The 13,506-nt window shown below is 42.0% G+C and overlaps 1 protein-coding gene across 2 annotated transcripts in view; it reads right to left on the bottom strand.

The window, feature by feature from the left end:
- The window catches only part of NKAIN2 (sodium/potassium transporting ATPase interacting 2), an 806,271-nt gene extending 793,316 nt beyond the window's left edge, over window positions 1-12,955 (bottom strand). The window contains exon 1 of one of the 2 annotated variants that reach the window (XR_009453396.1): window positions 12,430-12,564. Coding sequence is in view for 1 of the 2 variants with exons in the window: in XM_059700239.1 (XP_059556222.1) it covers window positions 12,430-12,483 (54 nt within the window). In the remaining variant the exon portion in view is untranslated. Of the gene's footprint in view, window positions 1-12,429 lie in introns of both variants that reach the window. The other variant, XM_059700239.1, reaches the window with a different exon arrangement.
- Window positions 12,956-13,506: the final 551 nt, after the last annotated feature.

The following is a 13,506-nucleotide window of genomic DNA, read 5'->3' as shown; positions in this document are numbered from 1 at the left end:
ACAGAACCCTTTTGTGTGTGAAGTGTATATCAAACTGCTATATAAATCTCAAAAAAAAAAAAAAAAACCCTCTTCGGGGTTTATTTCTCTCAATTTTAGGGGCAAGCTAACATTTCAGGCCATTTTGATACTTCACAAATCCATAGCATCAAAGCAGGCGCAGTCACAGGGCATCATCACAACTTCTTTCTTGTGAAACAAAGTGAAAACCAGTAGTTTTTCCCTTAAGGATTAAAATAAGAGAGGCATATAATACTGTTGTTATAAGATTTATCGTTACTAAATGTAAAGGGAACTTACGCCATGTCCCTGATTTTTAGGGCAGCGCTTTTTAATCAAAAACAAATTGAGTTGCCCTAACCGGTTTGGCTCAGTGGCTAGAGCGTCGGACTGCGGACTGAAGGGTCCCAGGTTCGATTCCGGTCAAGGGCATGTACCTTGGTTGTAGGCACATCCCCAATAGGGAGTGTGCAGGAGGCAGCTGATTGATGTTTCTCTCATCGATGTTTCTAACTCTCTATCCCTCTCCCTTCCTCTCTGTTAAAAAAAAAAAAAAAAAATCAATAAAATATAATAAAAAAAAAAACAAAAAAACAAATTGAGTCTAAGACTATCAAATGGTAAACTGGGAAAAGCACTGTCCCATACATCCAAGCGCCTATGGAACTTCTCATGAATGATTTATATAAAACCAGAAATACGTCCTTAAGCAAACTCTTAATGAATTCACAGTCAAATTCACAGTCTTCACTAGACCATCCTTTAAAAAAATATCCGTCATTTTAGGTAGAGTAGCATTACTTGCTTCTGAATTGTTAGACATTCACCAGACCCCCACCAGGCCCCCAGTCCTGTAGAGAAAGAAGGAAACTTTAATACAAGGCCAAAAGAAAAGCTAAACTTAGGTTCATAAATGCTACTGATGAGCTAGAACTTAACTACCATCCTTCAAATGAATAAGTGAAACCGTATTTTATGAAAGATGGGCAAAAATAAAACTTATTTTAAAAATGTAATTCCTATTGACAAGAGTAAAAAATACATAATCCAACACAAAGTGCCAATATTTTAGAAAAATCATATGTTACAGGTTCACTATCATCAAATCTGTGAGCCAACTTTATTTAAAAAGAAAGGAGGGAAAAGGAGACTTGGGCTCTCTACCACCTGTGTAATATCAAATTCACAATAGCTTCTCAAGCTTTCAAATATTTAGCTCGCTCACTGCTCCCAGTACCTATAGTTAAACACATTCACTGACCCAATCTCGGCTCTGCACCTCAGAGTAATCAACTGGAACAAACCAGTAGCGTTGCCATAGGTAGTGAGATATTAAAGGAAAATTGGACATTGTTGAGCCTAATGGGCTGGGGCGCTGAGTGGGCACATGAGCCTGTGTGCTTCACCAGGAGGCGGCAGCTTCACCAGGCTCCAGGGGACTTGGCCCCCGAGGAGACTTAACCCCTCCCAGTGACCAGGAAATCTCCCCAGAAGCACTGTCCTGCCCTAGATACCAAATTGTCAGGGGGAGGGGGAGAGGTAGGCCCAGGCCCAATAGAAGTCAAAATGGCACAGCGGGGAGGGGCTTGACCACAGAGGCCTGTAGGTCTAACTTGGGAAAGGGGTCACTGATCAGGGTTGGACCCATCAAGGCACATGAGATTTGGGAAGCTGGTTATTTTGTTTTTGGGTTTTTTTTGTTTTTTAAATATATTTTATTGATTTTTTTACAGAGAGGAAGGGAGAGGGATAGAGAGTTAGAAACATCGATGAGAGAGAAACATCCATCAGCTGCCTCCTGCACACCTCCCACTGGGGATGTGCCCGCAACCACGGTACATGCCCTTGACCGGAATTGAACCTGGAAGCCTTCAGTCCGCAGGCTGACGCTCTAGCCACTGAGCCAAACCGTCAGGGCGGGAAGCTGGTTATTTTGAAAAAGCTCCTGCTCATAACCCAGGGGAACAGGGAAGAGCTTTCTCATCAGAGCACACGCGACCATGCGGGCCTAGCAGCCAACTGGGGCGGCAGCCGCACAGGCTCCACAGGATAAACTTAAATATGAAACAATCTCTGCACACTGGCCTTTGTTTTGGCCTTAATGAAGGCAAGATGGGACTTTTTCAACGGCGGGCGGAGAGAGATGGGACACTGATAACCCAGGGGTCTATTTCCACCCCAATACATCTTGCAACACCACAGTCTCCCATGGGTGGGACCTTGGCATCCTTTCTTCAATCCCATGAAAGAGCCCAATTTCCATTGGCAACAGTAGGACCTGGATACACCATATACCCTAGGCCAAGCATGTCAAACTCAAAGGCTAACACGGGCCAAATAAATAAGTTTTAAGTTTATGTGGGCCGTAAAAAAACAAAAGCTTCAATTTTCATAGGAATGTAGGTTTATTTCGATAGAGACATGCTGAATACAAAGGGCTGCAATAAATGAGTAATCATTAACATAAAATAATAGAACATTTTAATAAAAATTAATGTTTTTTTCTTGAATATTAAGTTACCAGACACTGAATAACTGCACAAATTAATAAGCGTAACTGCACAGATTAATAAGCGTAATGCAATTAAACCTATTTTTCTTGTTCTCCGAAAGCAAAATATTTCCTGTTGCGCACACCAAACGAGTCAGTCCAAGACTAATGACGTGGCCATCGGCTGCTAGAATATTCGCTGCTGGTATTAGTGGAGAGAAATGGTGTGCCTGTGCATAAGGCACGTAAGGGAAATGAATGCAACACAATTATAGTAATCAGTCATTAGCGAACGTTGTAGCCCGTTATTCATAATTATGTATAACAGGAGATTGTAAAAATTAAGTTACGATATTTTTATTAAAACGTTTCTTACATACCGTCATATTGGCTGGGCCGCAAAAATAGTCGTTGTGAGCCGCAGGCGGCCAGTGGGCCGCGAGTTTGACATGCTTGCTCTCGGGCATATGATTCTTATCTCACAAAGAGAATGAAGTCAGATTCCCTGTGTCATAAGGAGGAATGAATTCTGGCCTCCAGGAGCAAGCTCAAGGCCAAGGAGATGCTCAAGACCAAGACTAATGGGCACCCCCCTTCTCCAGCGGCCTAGAACACATAAATGCAGCACGCCACTGGGCTATGACGCGCTCTTCTCACTGGAGCCTGGAGAAGTCCTCCCCACTTTCTCCCCAGTGCCATTAGAGACTGCCCTTTATACAAGTAATGCTTAGAGAGATCTGCCTTATGTATCTCCTATGGCTAGGAGCCCATACAGATAAGGCGCACATGAGTTCCCTACCACTGAACATTTTAGACATCACATTGACTCTCCATCACTTGACACACAGCTATCGGTTAAAGGATTTGAAACACCTCCTTATTCTTTTGTGCGATTAGCATCATACGAATGCATACAAAGACTTCTGTTAACAGGAGAGATCTGATCCCTCCATTCCAAACTAAGACCCATTTGTTTTCAAAGAATGCAACATTGTTGGGGTTTTAAATGTACCACTGTTTTAGAGTGTATGCATTGATTAGAAAACAAAAGTGAGTATGAGGACTCACTCCCCACCACTGGGCCTGCAAAGGCAGAGGTTTAGGATATGCTGCTAGAAGAGTGAGTTTGGTTTTAGATGTAGGGTACAGGCACTGCTCCTCATCACCGCTTTTAAAAGAAAGTGCTTCTTCAGCTGCCCTCTGCCAGGTGTTCCGAAGTTCCGAACATCCTTGGAAACTTACTGCACCATGTCCTCTTCCTTGCTACATCAGCAATGGGGCTTGACTTCATATCACTGTTAAGGGTTGTGATTTTAGTGGCTGAAATATAATTTCAAGAAACTCAAGTACACATAAAAGTAACAGCCACGTATCTGAAAACCAGGTTCCCTTCATTTATTTTAACTACATGATAATAATATTCTTAAACATCCTTATGCGTCCCTATATGTCATGTATCTGTTAAATGGGTTAAAACTTTCCACGCTGAATTCTTAGCCTTCAAACATTGTTTAGATAAAAAACAGTATTAACTTTCGGGCTGTATCATTAGCCTAGAGGAAAAATTTCACTGAAAGTGTTTCTGAAAATACTAGTTCCACAGAAGATTAATAGGGGTATCAGAAAGAAAGAGGTTCCTTGGTTCATTGTAAGCACTTTGCAAGTATTTGGGGAGATAAATGGACTTAAGCAAGGGTTTCTTCAGTTTAGGACTTCCTGGAACTGCTAGTATATTTTGTGACTCTTAAGGATAAGGTAGGAGAGGGAATAAAACCTGCAGTGTTGCAAAACTTATTTAACCTCAGAGCTCACGTTTAGCAGATCATTTTGCAGAACTAGCTCCCACAGAACACAGTTTTAGAATTGCAGGCTTGAAGAGAAAGCATGCTGACTGGTTTGCAAAATCTAAGTTTAATTCCTAATGGACACTTAAAGTAGGTACCTCACACACAGCAGTATATTGTTCTATCGATTTAAACCAACCGCACCTCGTGTTAAAATCCTTATTTATGTAGCACCCCCTCGGACAAAAATGATGGTGCGTGAAGAAAACATGTTTCTACAGGAAACTAGTCATGGCAACGAGGGGCACAGGTCAAGTGATATATCAGCATTCCAGTAACTGTTCCTACTCTGGCTAGAGGAACATTCCTGAAATATTAAACTATTAACAATTACCAAGATTTTCCAGGTATTGGCAGTAACACAACAATAAAGCCTTAAATTTGTGAAGCTCTTTCACGTCATCTTTAAGCACTGTTTTCTCCCCAGATGCTCCCAGGCGTTCCATAGGGTAAATAGGTCACGAATTACCTGCCCCACTTTTCAAATGAGGAAATGACACTCAGGAATATAAATGGCCGGAGCAAAGTCACAGTTATTTACTTGTCCACTGTGAGAGCACTAGACTGGGCAGAGAAAAATCTGCCTTCTCACTTAGCCCAGTGCTTTTTCAGCATATTCCCACCTCTCTCTCTCTCTCTCTCTCTCTCTCTCTCTCTCTCTCTCTCTCTCTCCCCCCCCCCCCCCCCAGGCAAAGTGAGAAGCTGTTCCAGAAATTTAGACTGAGGGGCTCGGCTAGAAAGAGAGGCAGATGAAGAAACCAATTCTGCTCCAGCATCGCCAGGCACACAGGGTATATTGGAGGCACGGAATCTCTTTCAGATTTTTCTATATCGCTATTTATTGCAAAGACGCTAATGCTGTGAAAAGACCTTCTAGTTCCCTTATTTAAACTTCTGAATAGCGACCAAGCTAGAAGTCAGAAATAAGCATACTGGGTCCTAAAAAAAATGGTTTTCTTTCACATGAACAACAAGTCAAATGAAGAAATGAGCTATTTATCTGGTTGGGTTGAAGAATTTCATAAACAGGTCATGCATTCACATACCATTAAAGAAGATCTGTGTTCTAGGCCTGGAGTTCTCAAAGTTTGGTCCCTGACAAGCATCAACAGTGCCCCTGGGAACTCATTAGAAATGCAAATTCTAGTTCTAGGCCCTCCCCTAGACCTACTAAACCAGAACTCCGGTGTGGGCCTACTGATTTGCATAGAAAAGACCTGCCAATGATTTTGACCTCAGACTCCAGTTCTAAAAGCGCTCTAGGACATTCAATGCACATTTTAAATAACCTGTACTAGCCAGGCTGGTAGGCCACAGGTTCTATTCCCAGTCGGGGTCAGGGCACATAACTGGGTTATGGGCTCAATCCCGGGGGGGGGGGGGGGGGGGGGGGCAAGCAGTAGGCAGTCGATTTATGTCGATGTTTCTCTCTCATCAATGCTTCAATCTCTCTCTCCCTCTCCCTTCCTCTCTCTAAAAATAAATTTGAAAAAAAACAAACGCACATTTAAATAACTTATTACTCAAAGTCATTTCCAACAATAATTTAACTAATAATCTCACCAGTAGTAGCCTGGGTGGACTTAGGATATCATGGAATGGTTTCATAAAGAACAGGAAGTTGAGAAAAATGAATATGTTTCTTCTTCCCATAGAATCTTCTCTAAGCGAACCTGAGAAGGTTTCCAAGCCATTACTGAGTAATTATTTCTCAATAGTTGGCCAGACATGCATAGAAGCTGTGTCCTTAACCCACCCCTCACAACAGAAACACAAGCTCTCCCCAGCGATGACTGCTGTAGAGTAGAGCTGACACGAGTGCTTTTAGGTTAGAGCGCACTCACTCAGCAAGAGGCACTGGTTCTGCCTGGGGAAGCCTCTCCTTTCATTCTCTAGTCCACTCAGCGCAGCTCATAGTCATGAAACCCAAGTGCACCCGGCCAGTCAGGTTTGGACAGGAGGCTGGCCTCAGCGCCATCCCCACTGCGTAGGCTTAGTCTTGTGTGACGACTGTGTCCATCAGGAATTAGTAGGTATATGTTGCCTTTGTTAGTAAAACAAACGTAAGCTAAATGATATAGGCTTATGTTACATGGAAAGGATGCAGAGTAGCTCAGTGGCACAAACTCAAGTCTGTCTCCAAGTCGAACAAACCTGGATTTAAACGTAAGCTCTCCCACTCACTTACTAAGAGGGAAACTTAAGAAAGCCCCTTAAACTTCCAAAGCCTCCGTTTCTTCCTCTGTAAAATGGGGTATTGATATCTATTACCTATCTCATAGGATTGTTAGGAAGAAATCAATGAAAATGATATATACTTAGTATTTAGCCCAGAACAAGCCTCCAATAAATTTCAACAGTTTTCATTATTAAGTACTTGGCAAAACTGGATTTTTAAAGCATAACAAGCTTTAAAAATACAAAATTTTTTTTTAAAAAAAAAAAACAACACTATTTTTTCAAAGTGCATATAAAAGTTAATCGATTTGTAAGTTTTCAAAGTGTTTTTAGAGGGATCAAATTTAGCATGTGATCCATAAGTAATTTAAAAGGTACGATTTGTTAGCATTAAAAGTCACACTAACTCTACTCCAGGTTGAAAAATAAGGTCTATAGCTTGCATTAGATTAAAAGTTACAACTATTTCTATCAGTTAAACCCAGAGCCTGTTTTAGGGGTTAAGCAAAAGGAAAACACTGCTTTCAAGAACATGGCGCAAGTAATGCCTTACATAGTAAGAGCTTTCAAATTAAACACACCAGAAATATTAAAAGAAGAGAAACCAGTTTGTTAATTTCATTTTACACCCTGCCTGGACAAAGAAAACAATATAAATGCCTTCATAACTTTTAAATGTCCTTCACTTTCCTGGGGTTGGTAAGAACACTGTTATTCCCACCCTACTGAAATGAAGTATGCATAGACACAGTACTTGTTTCTATTGTTGTTATGGGGGGAAAAGAATCCTAGATAAACATCCTATCTTGGTGACCTATGTATTTTACTATATGGACAATAAACACTAATAAGTTTCTATGGGAGAGAAAGGGCACCAAAACTGGAAGAGTTCTTTATCTAGATGAAAAAAAAAAAAAAGACTAGAAATATTTCTCCTGCATGTGTGTTTGATTTCTGACATTACATTTTTAAGGCATGGATATAGGGTAATTTCCATTATTAGCAATATTTGTCTCAAAGCTACTTTTGAAAAATTACACTGAGCTGCTTGAAAGTCTACTAAATAACTGAAATACAGCCTTTGAAATTTTAGCCATTAGTAGTATATATAAATATTTAATGCAATGGATGCCATGATGTTAATATTTTTATATACAGTATAAATGTAGAAATATTAAAATGTGCTTCTGTCTCAGATTTTATTTTTGTCGAGAGAGAGAGAGAGAGAGAGAGAGAGAGAGAGAATGCCATTCTGAAATTCCTGACTTGGCAAGAGGAGACTCTGACCCCAAAGTAAAGCATCCGAGGGAAGGAGGTGGGAGTGCGCGTCTGCATTCCCGGGCCACCGCCCACACACGGGCCCCTGCCAGAGATGACTCTGGCATTCTGCACAGGAAACGCTGCCCATCCAAAGCTTTATTTTATTGGAGAAAGAGGGACATCTCTGCACAGACTGGCTATTTGAAACTTCGGGTGTATGAGGAAAAAAGCTGCCACTCGGTGTGTGAACCAAGAAACAGAGCAGGACCCTGGAAGAAGTTTCTACATCTTTCTTGGTAAACATTAGAGGAGAGTAGCGCTGAATTACAATGAAAGAATACACACACACACACACACACACACACACACATATATGTGTGTGTGTGTGTGTGTCAAAATGTTGGGGTGCAAATATAGACAATGTCTAAAAAGAAGAAAGTAAGTTTACAACTTAGCAAACTCTTAGCATCCATTTACACTATATGTTTCTGAAGTATTACCTGGAAAGTTTTAGTCTTCTCCAGGAATCAGATTGATTAACGACCTCAAGATTGGATTATCAATGATATCGGAATCTAAAATGTTTAATTCTCTGAGCAGGAGTGTTTGACAGGTAAAATTCTGCACTTGCAGAGAACTTTCAAACTTGTGCAAAGTATCCTAGGAAAAGCGTAACAGCCTGCCTGCACTTTCCGAGGTACTGCTTTGTCTTCTAAGACGTAACTAAAAGGCATGTAAGGGTGAACACTGCACAAAGTCACGACTGACACCACTCAGATACTCCATGGTTATAACAAGTTTGTTTCTCTGTAGCCCATCTATGTACTCATGGCCTTCTCTAATAAATGTGTACCCCTGAAAGCGCTTAGTGACGGTGAAGGAGAAAGCAACTGATCATTCTTAATTAAGTTTCAAACGTGCTTCTTCACACAGCTGCACACGCATGTGTACTAACCCCATTGTTAGTTGCACCTGCTCTGAGTTAGCCATATTTCATAGAGCACAGGCGAGAATGACATTTCCAAGTGTTAATCTGTTGAATGTAAATCTGTGCTTTCTTTCAATAGTTTAGGACTCATGCTTTGTGCCACACAGGAGCCCTGTGTATACAATGGGGGCGATTTTGAATTTCCTTACTAGAAAACAAAGCTGTCTTTGACATCTAAAGTAAGTTATATTCTTCCATATTATTACTGAGTGATATTTTTCAATATTTATATAAAGGACTCTTTCATTCAACCAAACATTTTTTAAAGCTGAAACTTTTTTCAAACTGGTACAAGTTGCAAATAAGACTTTAAATCAGTGGTTCTCAACCTTCCGGCCCTTTAAATACATGTTGTGACCCAACCATAAGATTACTTTCGTTGCTACTTCATAACTGTAATGTTGCTACTGTTATGAATCGTAATGTAAATATCTGATATGCAGGATGGTCTTAGTCGACCCCTGTGAAAGGGTTGTTCGACCGCCAAAGGGGTCGCGAGCCACAGGTTGAGAACCGCTGCTTTAAATTGTTCTTATCCTGCACCCGCTATATCCACCCCTTCAAATGCCATGATGATTTTTGTTACTCCCTGAAATCTTCAGTTTCTGAGCATTAAGAACAGCAATGATAAGAGGAAAATTACCTTCTTGAGATTATGAGCTTAAACTCCAGATTCTATATGTGCAGCAAATCAGTTTCCAGAGATCACAGCCCTTTGGGTAGGAAACACCTAAAACCTGAAGTTGGAGTAACTATATAGCTCAGAGAGCCATGAAATGAACATTTTGTATTATATCTCTGTTGTATGAAATTCCAATGTCTTGTTTTATAACCTGATTTTTAAAAGAATGTATATTTATTCACACTTGTATTCTGCCAAGCATTAAATTAAAGGCATGTTTAACGAATTAAAAGCAACTACATAGAATCTTGACAGATAACTGTCTCTGCAGGGTTAGTCTCTGTCCTTCACTTGTTAAAAAAGTAACAAATGAGGTTCCCGTTTCCACAACACCAAAAGCTACCTCGTTTGCTACTAAGATAATTGCAAGTTTATGTAACATAAATATTTATTTAAGTCTAATGAAAATATACTCTACTTACAGAATTGGAGGTAAATGTTTTCAGAAACGTAAAGTTACTTAAGAAAGAAATTCAATAAAGTTCCCATCTTAGACTATCACGGTCTTCAATTAATTTTTACAAACTAAAATTTTTCTGTACAGCTACAAAAAGACTACATCCAAATGTTCTAAGAACCCACACTACACACTTTAGAAGTAAACAAAACTAAGTGAACTTTTGTGTCAGTCAGTGGTACATGAGTCATAACTTATTCTGGAAAGCTGGCTACTTATAAAACAATCTTTACTCAAAATAGCTCAAAGATACAAAAAGTTTTACAGATCTATCAAGAGCAAAGGAAAATATATACACCCACCTAATTTTTTTGTTGTTCAGGGCTTTGCAACTATTAACTTGAAAATAATTATTTCATTTAAAATGAAATACTATATTCCTAAGAAGCAACAATTACCAGAAATCTCTGCAGTCCTTTAAATGTGACCACCCCTCCCTATCAAGCCAATGGGATATTCTTCCTCCTTTGTTTTTTGTTCTGCATCTGCATGAACATGGCTGCTAATTATATTATCCTGGTAGCACATAAGTCTGAATGGGAAAAAAAAATCTCATGATCCTTATTGAGCATAAAATATTTCTTGGGATTCAAATGTGTATCCTTGCTTAGATTGAGCACTCATATGTTGCAGCAAATTCTATTTTGTTAGAGAACTTAGCTCTGATCAGAATTTCTGTTTCATTAGTGATGTAGCACCTTTCCTAAAACCCACTGCATGTAGGCATGCATAGGAACACACACACACACACACACACACACACACACGCACATGCACATGCACACATAAACCTTGAGCCTTATCCTTCTACTTTGTGTATTCAGCTTCCCTATTTGCATATTTATGTTTTTCTTAAATTGTTTAAGTTCTTGAAGAGTTTGTAGTCACTCAAAGCACCATATCGATCTAATGCCTACATTTGCCATAATAAAGCTCTACTATGTTAAATGGTTAAAGTTAAATCATATTTTTAAAACTGAAATTCAAAGGAGTATAAGAATGATATTTCCCACCCACTCATTCTCAGTTTTATGCTTTTACACAATGAATAAGCAAATGTTTTCTTTTCCAACTCATATATGAATATAAAAATGTTTTGAAAATGTTTATGCAATTTGGTATACTTAGCCTAATGTAGTTTAACAAAGTAAGCTCTCTTATTGTTCTGATCAGCTTTATCATTAAGAGTAAAAATACTTTCTTTTAAAACATAAATTAATGTGTGGTAGAAAAAAATAAAGTGGTTTATGCATCATTAAGAAAATATTACATTCTTAAAATTATATTGATATGTCTATCTTCTTTTTCTTAATTCACAGGTCGAAATATATGTCATAAGATAACTTTCCTGGAAAAGATAAACATCCTGAGATAATACACAAGAAAAAGAACTATTCAGCTAAATACTGAACAAAACAATAACAGCAACTACCACTCATGACAACTGATAACAAAGAAGAACACTTAAGGAATTCTATCAGTTTCATTAGCAAATCCTTGCTCTTCTGAATACTTTACTGATTGGACTCTCAGAAATTTCCGTCAGTCTTGTCCTTTCAGCCTTTACGAAACAGTTGTTCGAAACGTAAGTGGCTATTCAGATTAATATATACTTTCCAGGGAAAGCTATTTTATAACAGGAGCGAGCAAGTACCTCCTAGTTCAAATTAACCACTTACAGTGGTCTATTTTTCACCTCTAAAGTATTTTCAGCCCCTCTTTCTGTTGCCCTTAGGAAATTTAAATTCAGAGACATGGCACTTCCATTATTGGCTCCTTGCCTCTTTAAAACTGAACAACGTTCCTCAAGAAGTAGTACATATAATTCTCCACCCTACAGGATCAAACAATAGTATCTATTTCAGGAGCAATTACATGCATAATGTAAGAGAATATTTCTTCCTTAGAACTATTTGCAATAATTGTGATTTGAAGGCTACTGGTCCGGTCATTGGCAATGGTGTTGCTAAGTTCATCTAAGTATTTCTCTTCAATCTACATACTTTTAAAACTCAATGTGGCTTCCAGATCAAGCCACTTTAACGATATCATCTGCCCTACATACTGGTTTGTTACAGCATTAGACTTATAAGACAATATATTCCGTGAAAAATAACACGTCAATAAAGAAACAAAGATACTGCAAAAATAGGCGTATAGAAGTAAAAAAAAAAAAAATTCCACATTTCTCTGTTACCTGTATTACATGTGACGAACACGTTATTACAGTCATGGGAATGCAAAGCATAAAAGAACAACAGCTAATCTTGCTTTGCTTAAATTAAAGACAAGTTTAACCCGCACCCGCCAAACTGTCTTCCGAGGGACAGCAATAGGTGGGGGGTGGAAGGCTCACCCCTGTACCACACCGCGCGTCTCCCTGAAATCATTTTAAATATAGACAATATATGTCACCTTTTCTCTTTTACTTTTTCTCCCATTCTCATCCACTGCAGACCCAATACTGACACCCCCTGCCCACTAGCTCAGAGGCGCGTTACAGGAGAAGAGGACCCAAGTGCCACTTACCAGTTGCATGCCACAGATAAAGATCAGCGTGCACCTGCCATTGCAATAACCCATGGTTTCCGAGACCCCTGCCACAGCCAGACTGTCCCGCGTCGGCCACCGTCGAGCCCCCACTTTATCCAATCAGATCGCCGGGAAGGACAGGCAGACCTGCCGAGGGCTGGGGGGCTCCGGGCTGCCGCTGCCAGCGTCCTGGGAACGGACAGGCATTAGGACCTGCAGGCGCCGCGGCGGCGGCCGCTCCAGCCGCGCCCGCCGCACATACCTTCACTCGCTCGGTGCGCACGCCGCGCCGCGGGCAACGCCGCCCGTGGAGACGCGCCCGGGGCCCGCAGGGGCAGCAGCAGTGGCCTCGCCGCGCCGCCGCGCCCACGGGCATCTGGCCGCGAAGTTGCGCCCGCGCCCGCCCGCCCGACGCGCGCCAGCCACGCGCTCCCCGCCCGCCGGCTCCGGGGGCGGCTGCCCGCCTCCCTGCGCCGCGCGGCTCCGGGGCGCCCGGATCTGCGGGGCCAATGAGGAGGGGGCGGGGGCTCGGCGCGGGCCGGGAGGGGGCGTCCGGGATCCGCGGTCCCGGGCGGCGGCGGCTGCTGCGCGCAGTGATGCGGGATCCGCGCCGCGTCCTGCAGCCGCGCGTCTCGCCGCGGCGCGGCCCCTCCCCTCGCCCAGATGTTAATCCTCCTCCAACGGAGCCTTCAGCCGCGCCCCGCGCCCCTCCCAGGGCGTCAACTTCTTCCAGCCCGGCCGGCCTGCGCGCGGGGGCCGCGGGGTCTGGGCGAGAAGGAGCGGCGCAGAGCCGGCGGCGGCGGCGTTGGTGGCGCTGGGGTCCGAGGGGCGAGGAGTGTGGGCGGCATGGCCGTGACTTGCTGGGCTGGTGAAGGTCCTGCGCCCGCCACGAGCCTGGAGCACTATAAGCAAGCGAGGTGTGAGAGCGTGGGTGCGTGTGTGTGTGTTTGGGGGAGAAGGGACAAAGCGAAGGGCTAGCGAAGGGGATGGGGTAATGACAGGGGGGTGCGGCCCCAGCATCCCGCCCGTCCGGGAAACCTGCGTGGGGCAAGTGCGAGCCCAGGAGGAGAGGGG

The sequence above is a fragment of the Myotis daubentonii genome, chromosome 6 (genome assembly GCF_963259705.1).
Source record: "Myotis daubentonii chromosome 6, mMyoDau2.1, whole genome shotgun sequence".
NCBI lineage: Eukaryota > Metazoa > Chordata > Mammalia > Chiroptera > Vespertilionidae > Myotis > Myotis daubentonii.
The sequence above is the reverse complement of the archived record's forward strand: the minus strand, read 5'-3'. Positions and strand labels throughout refer to the sequence as shown.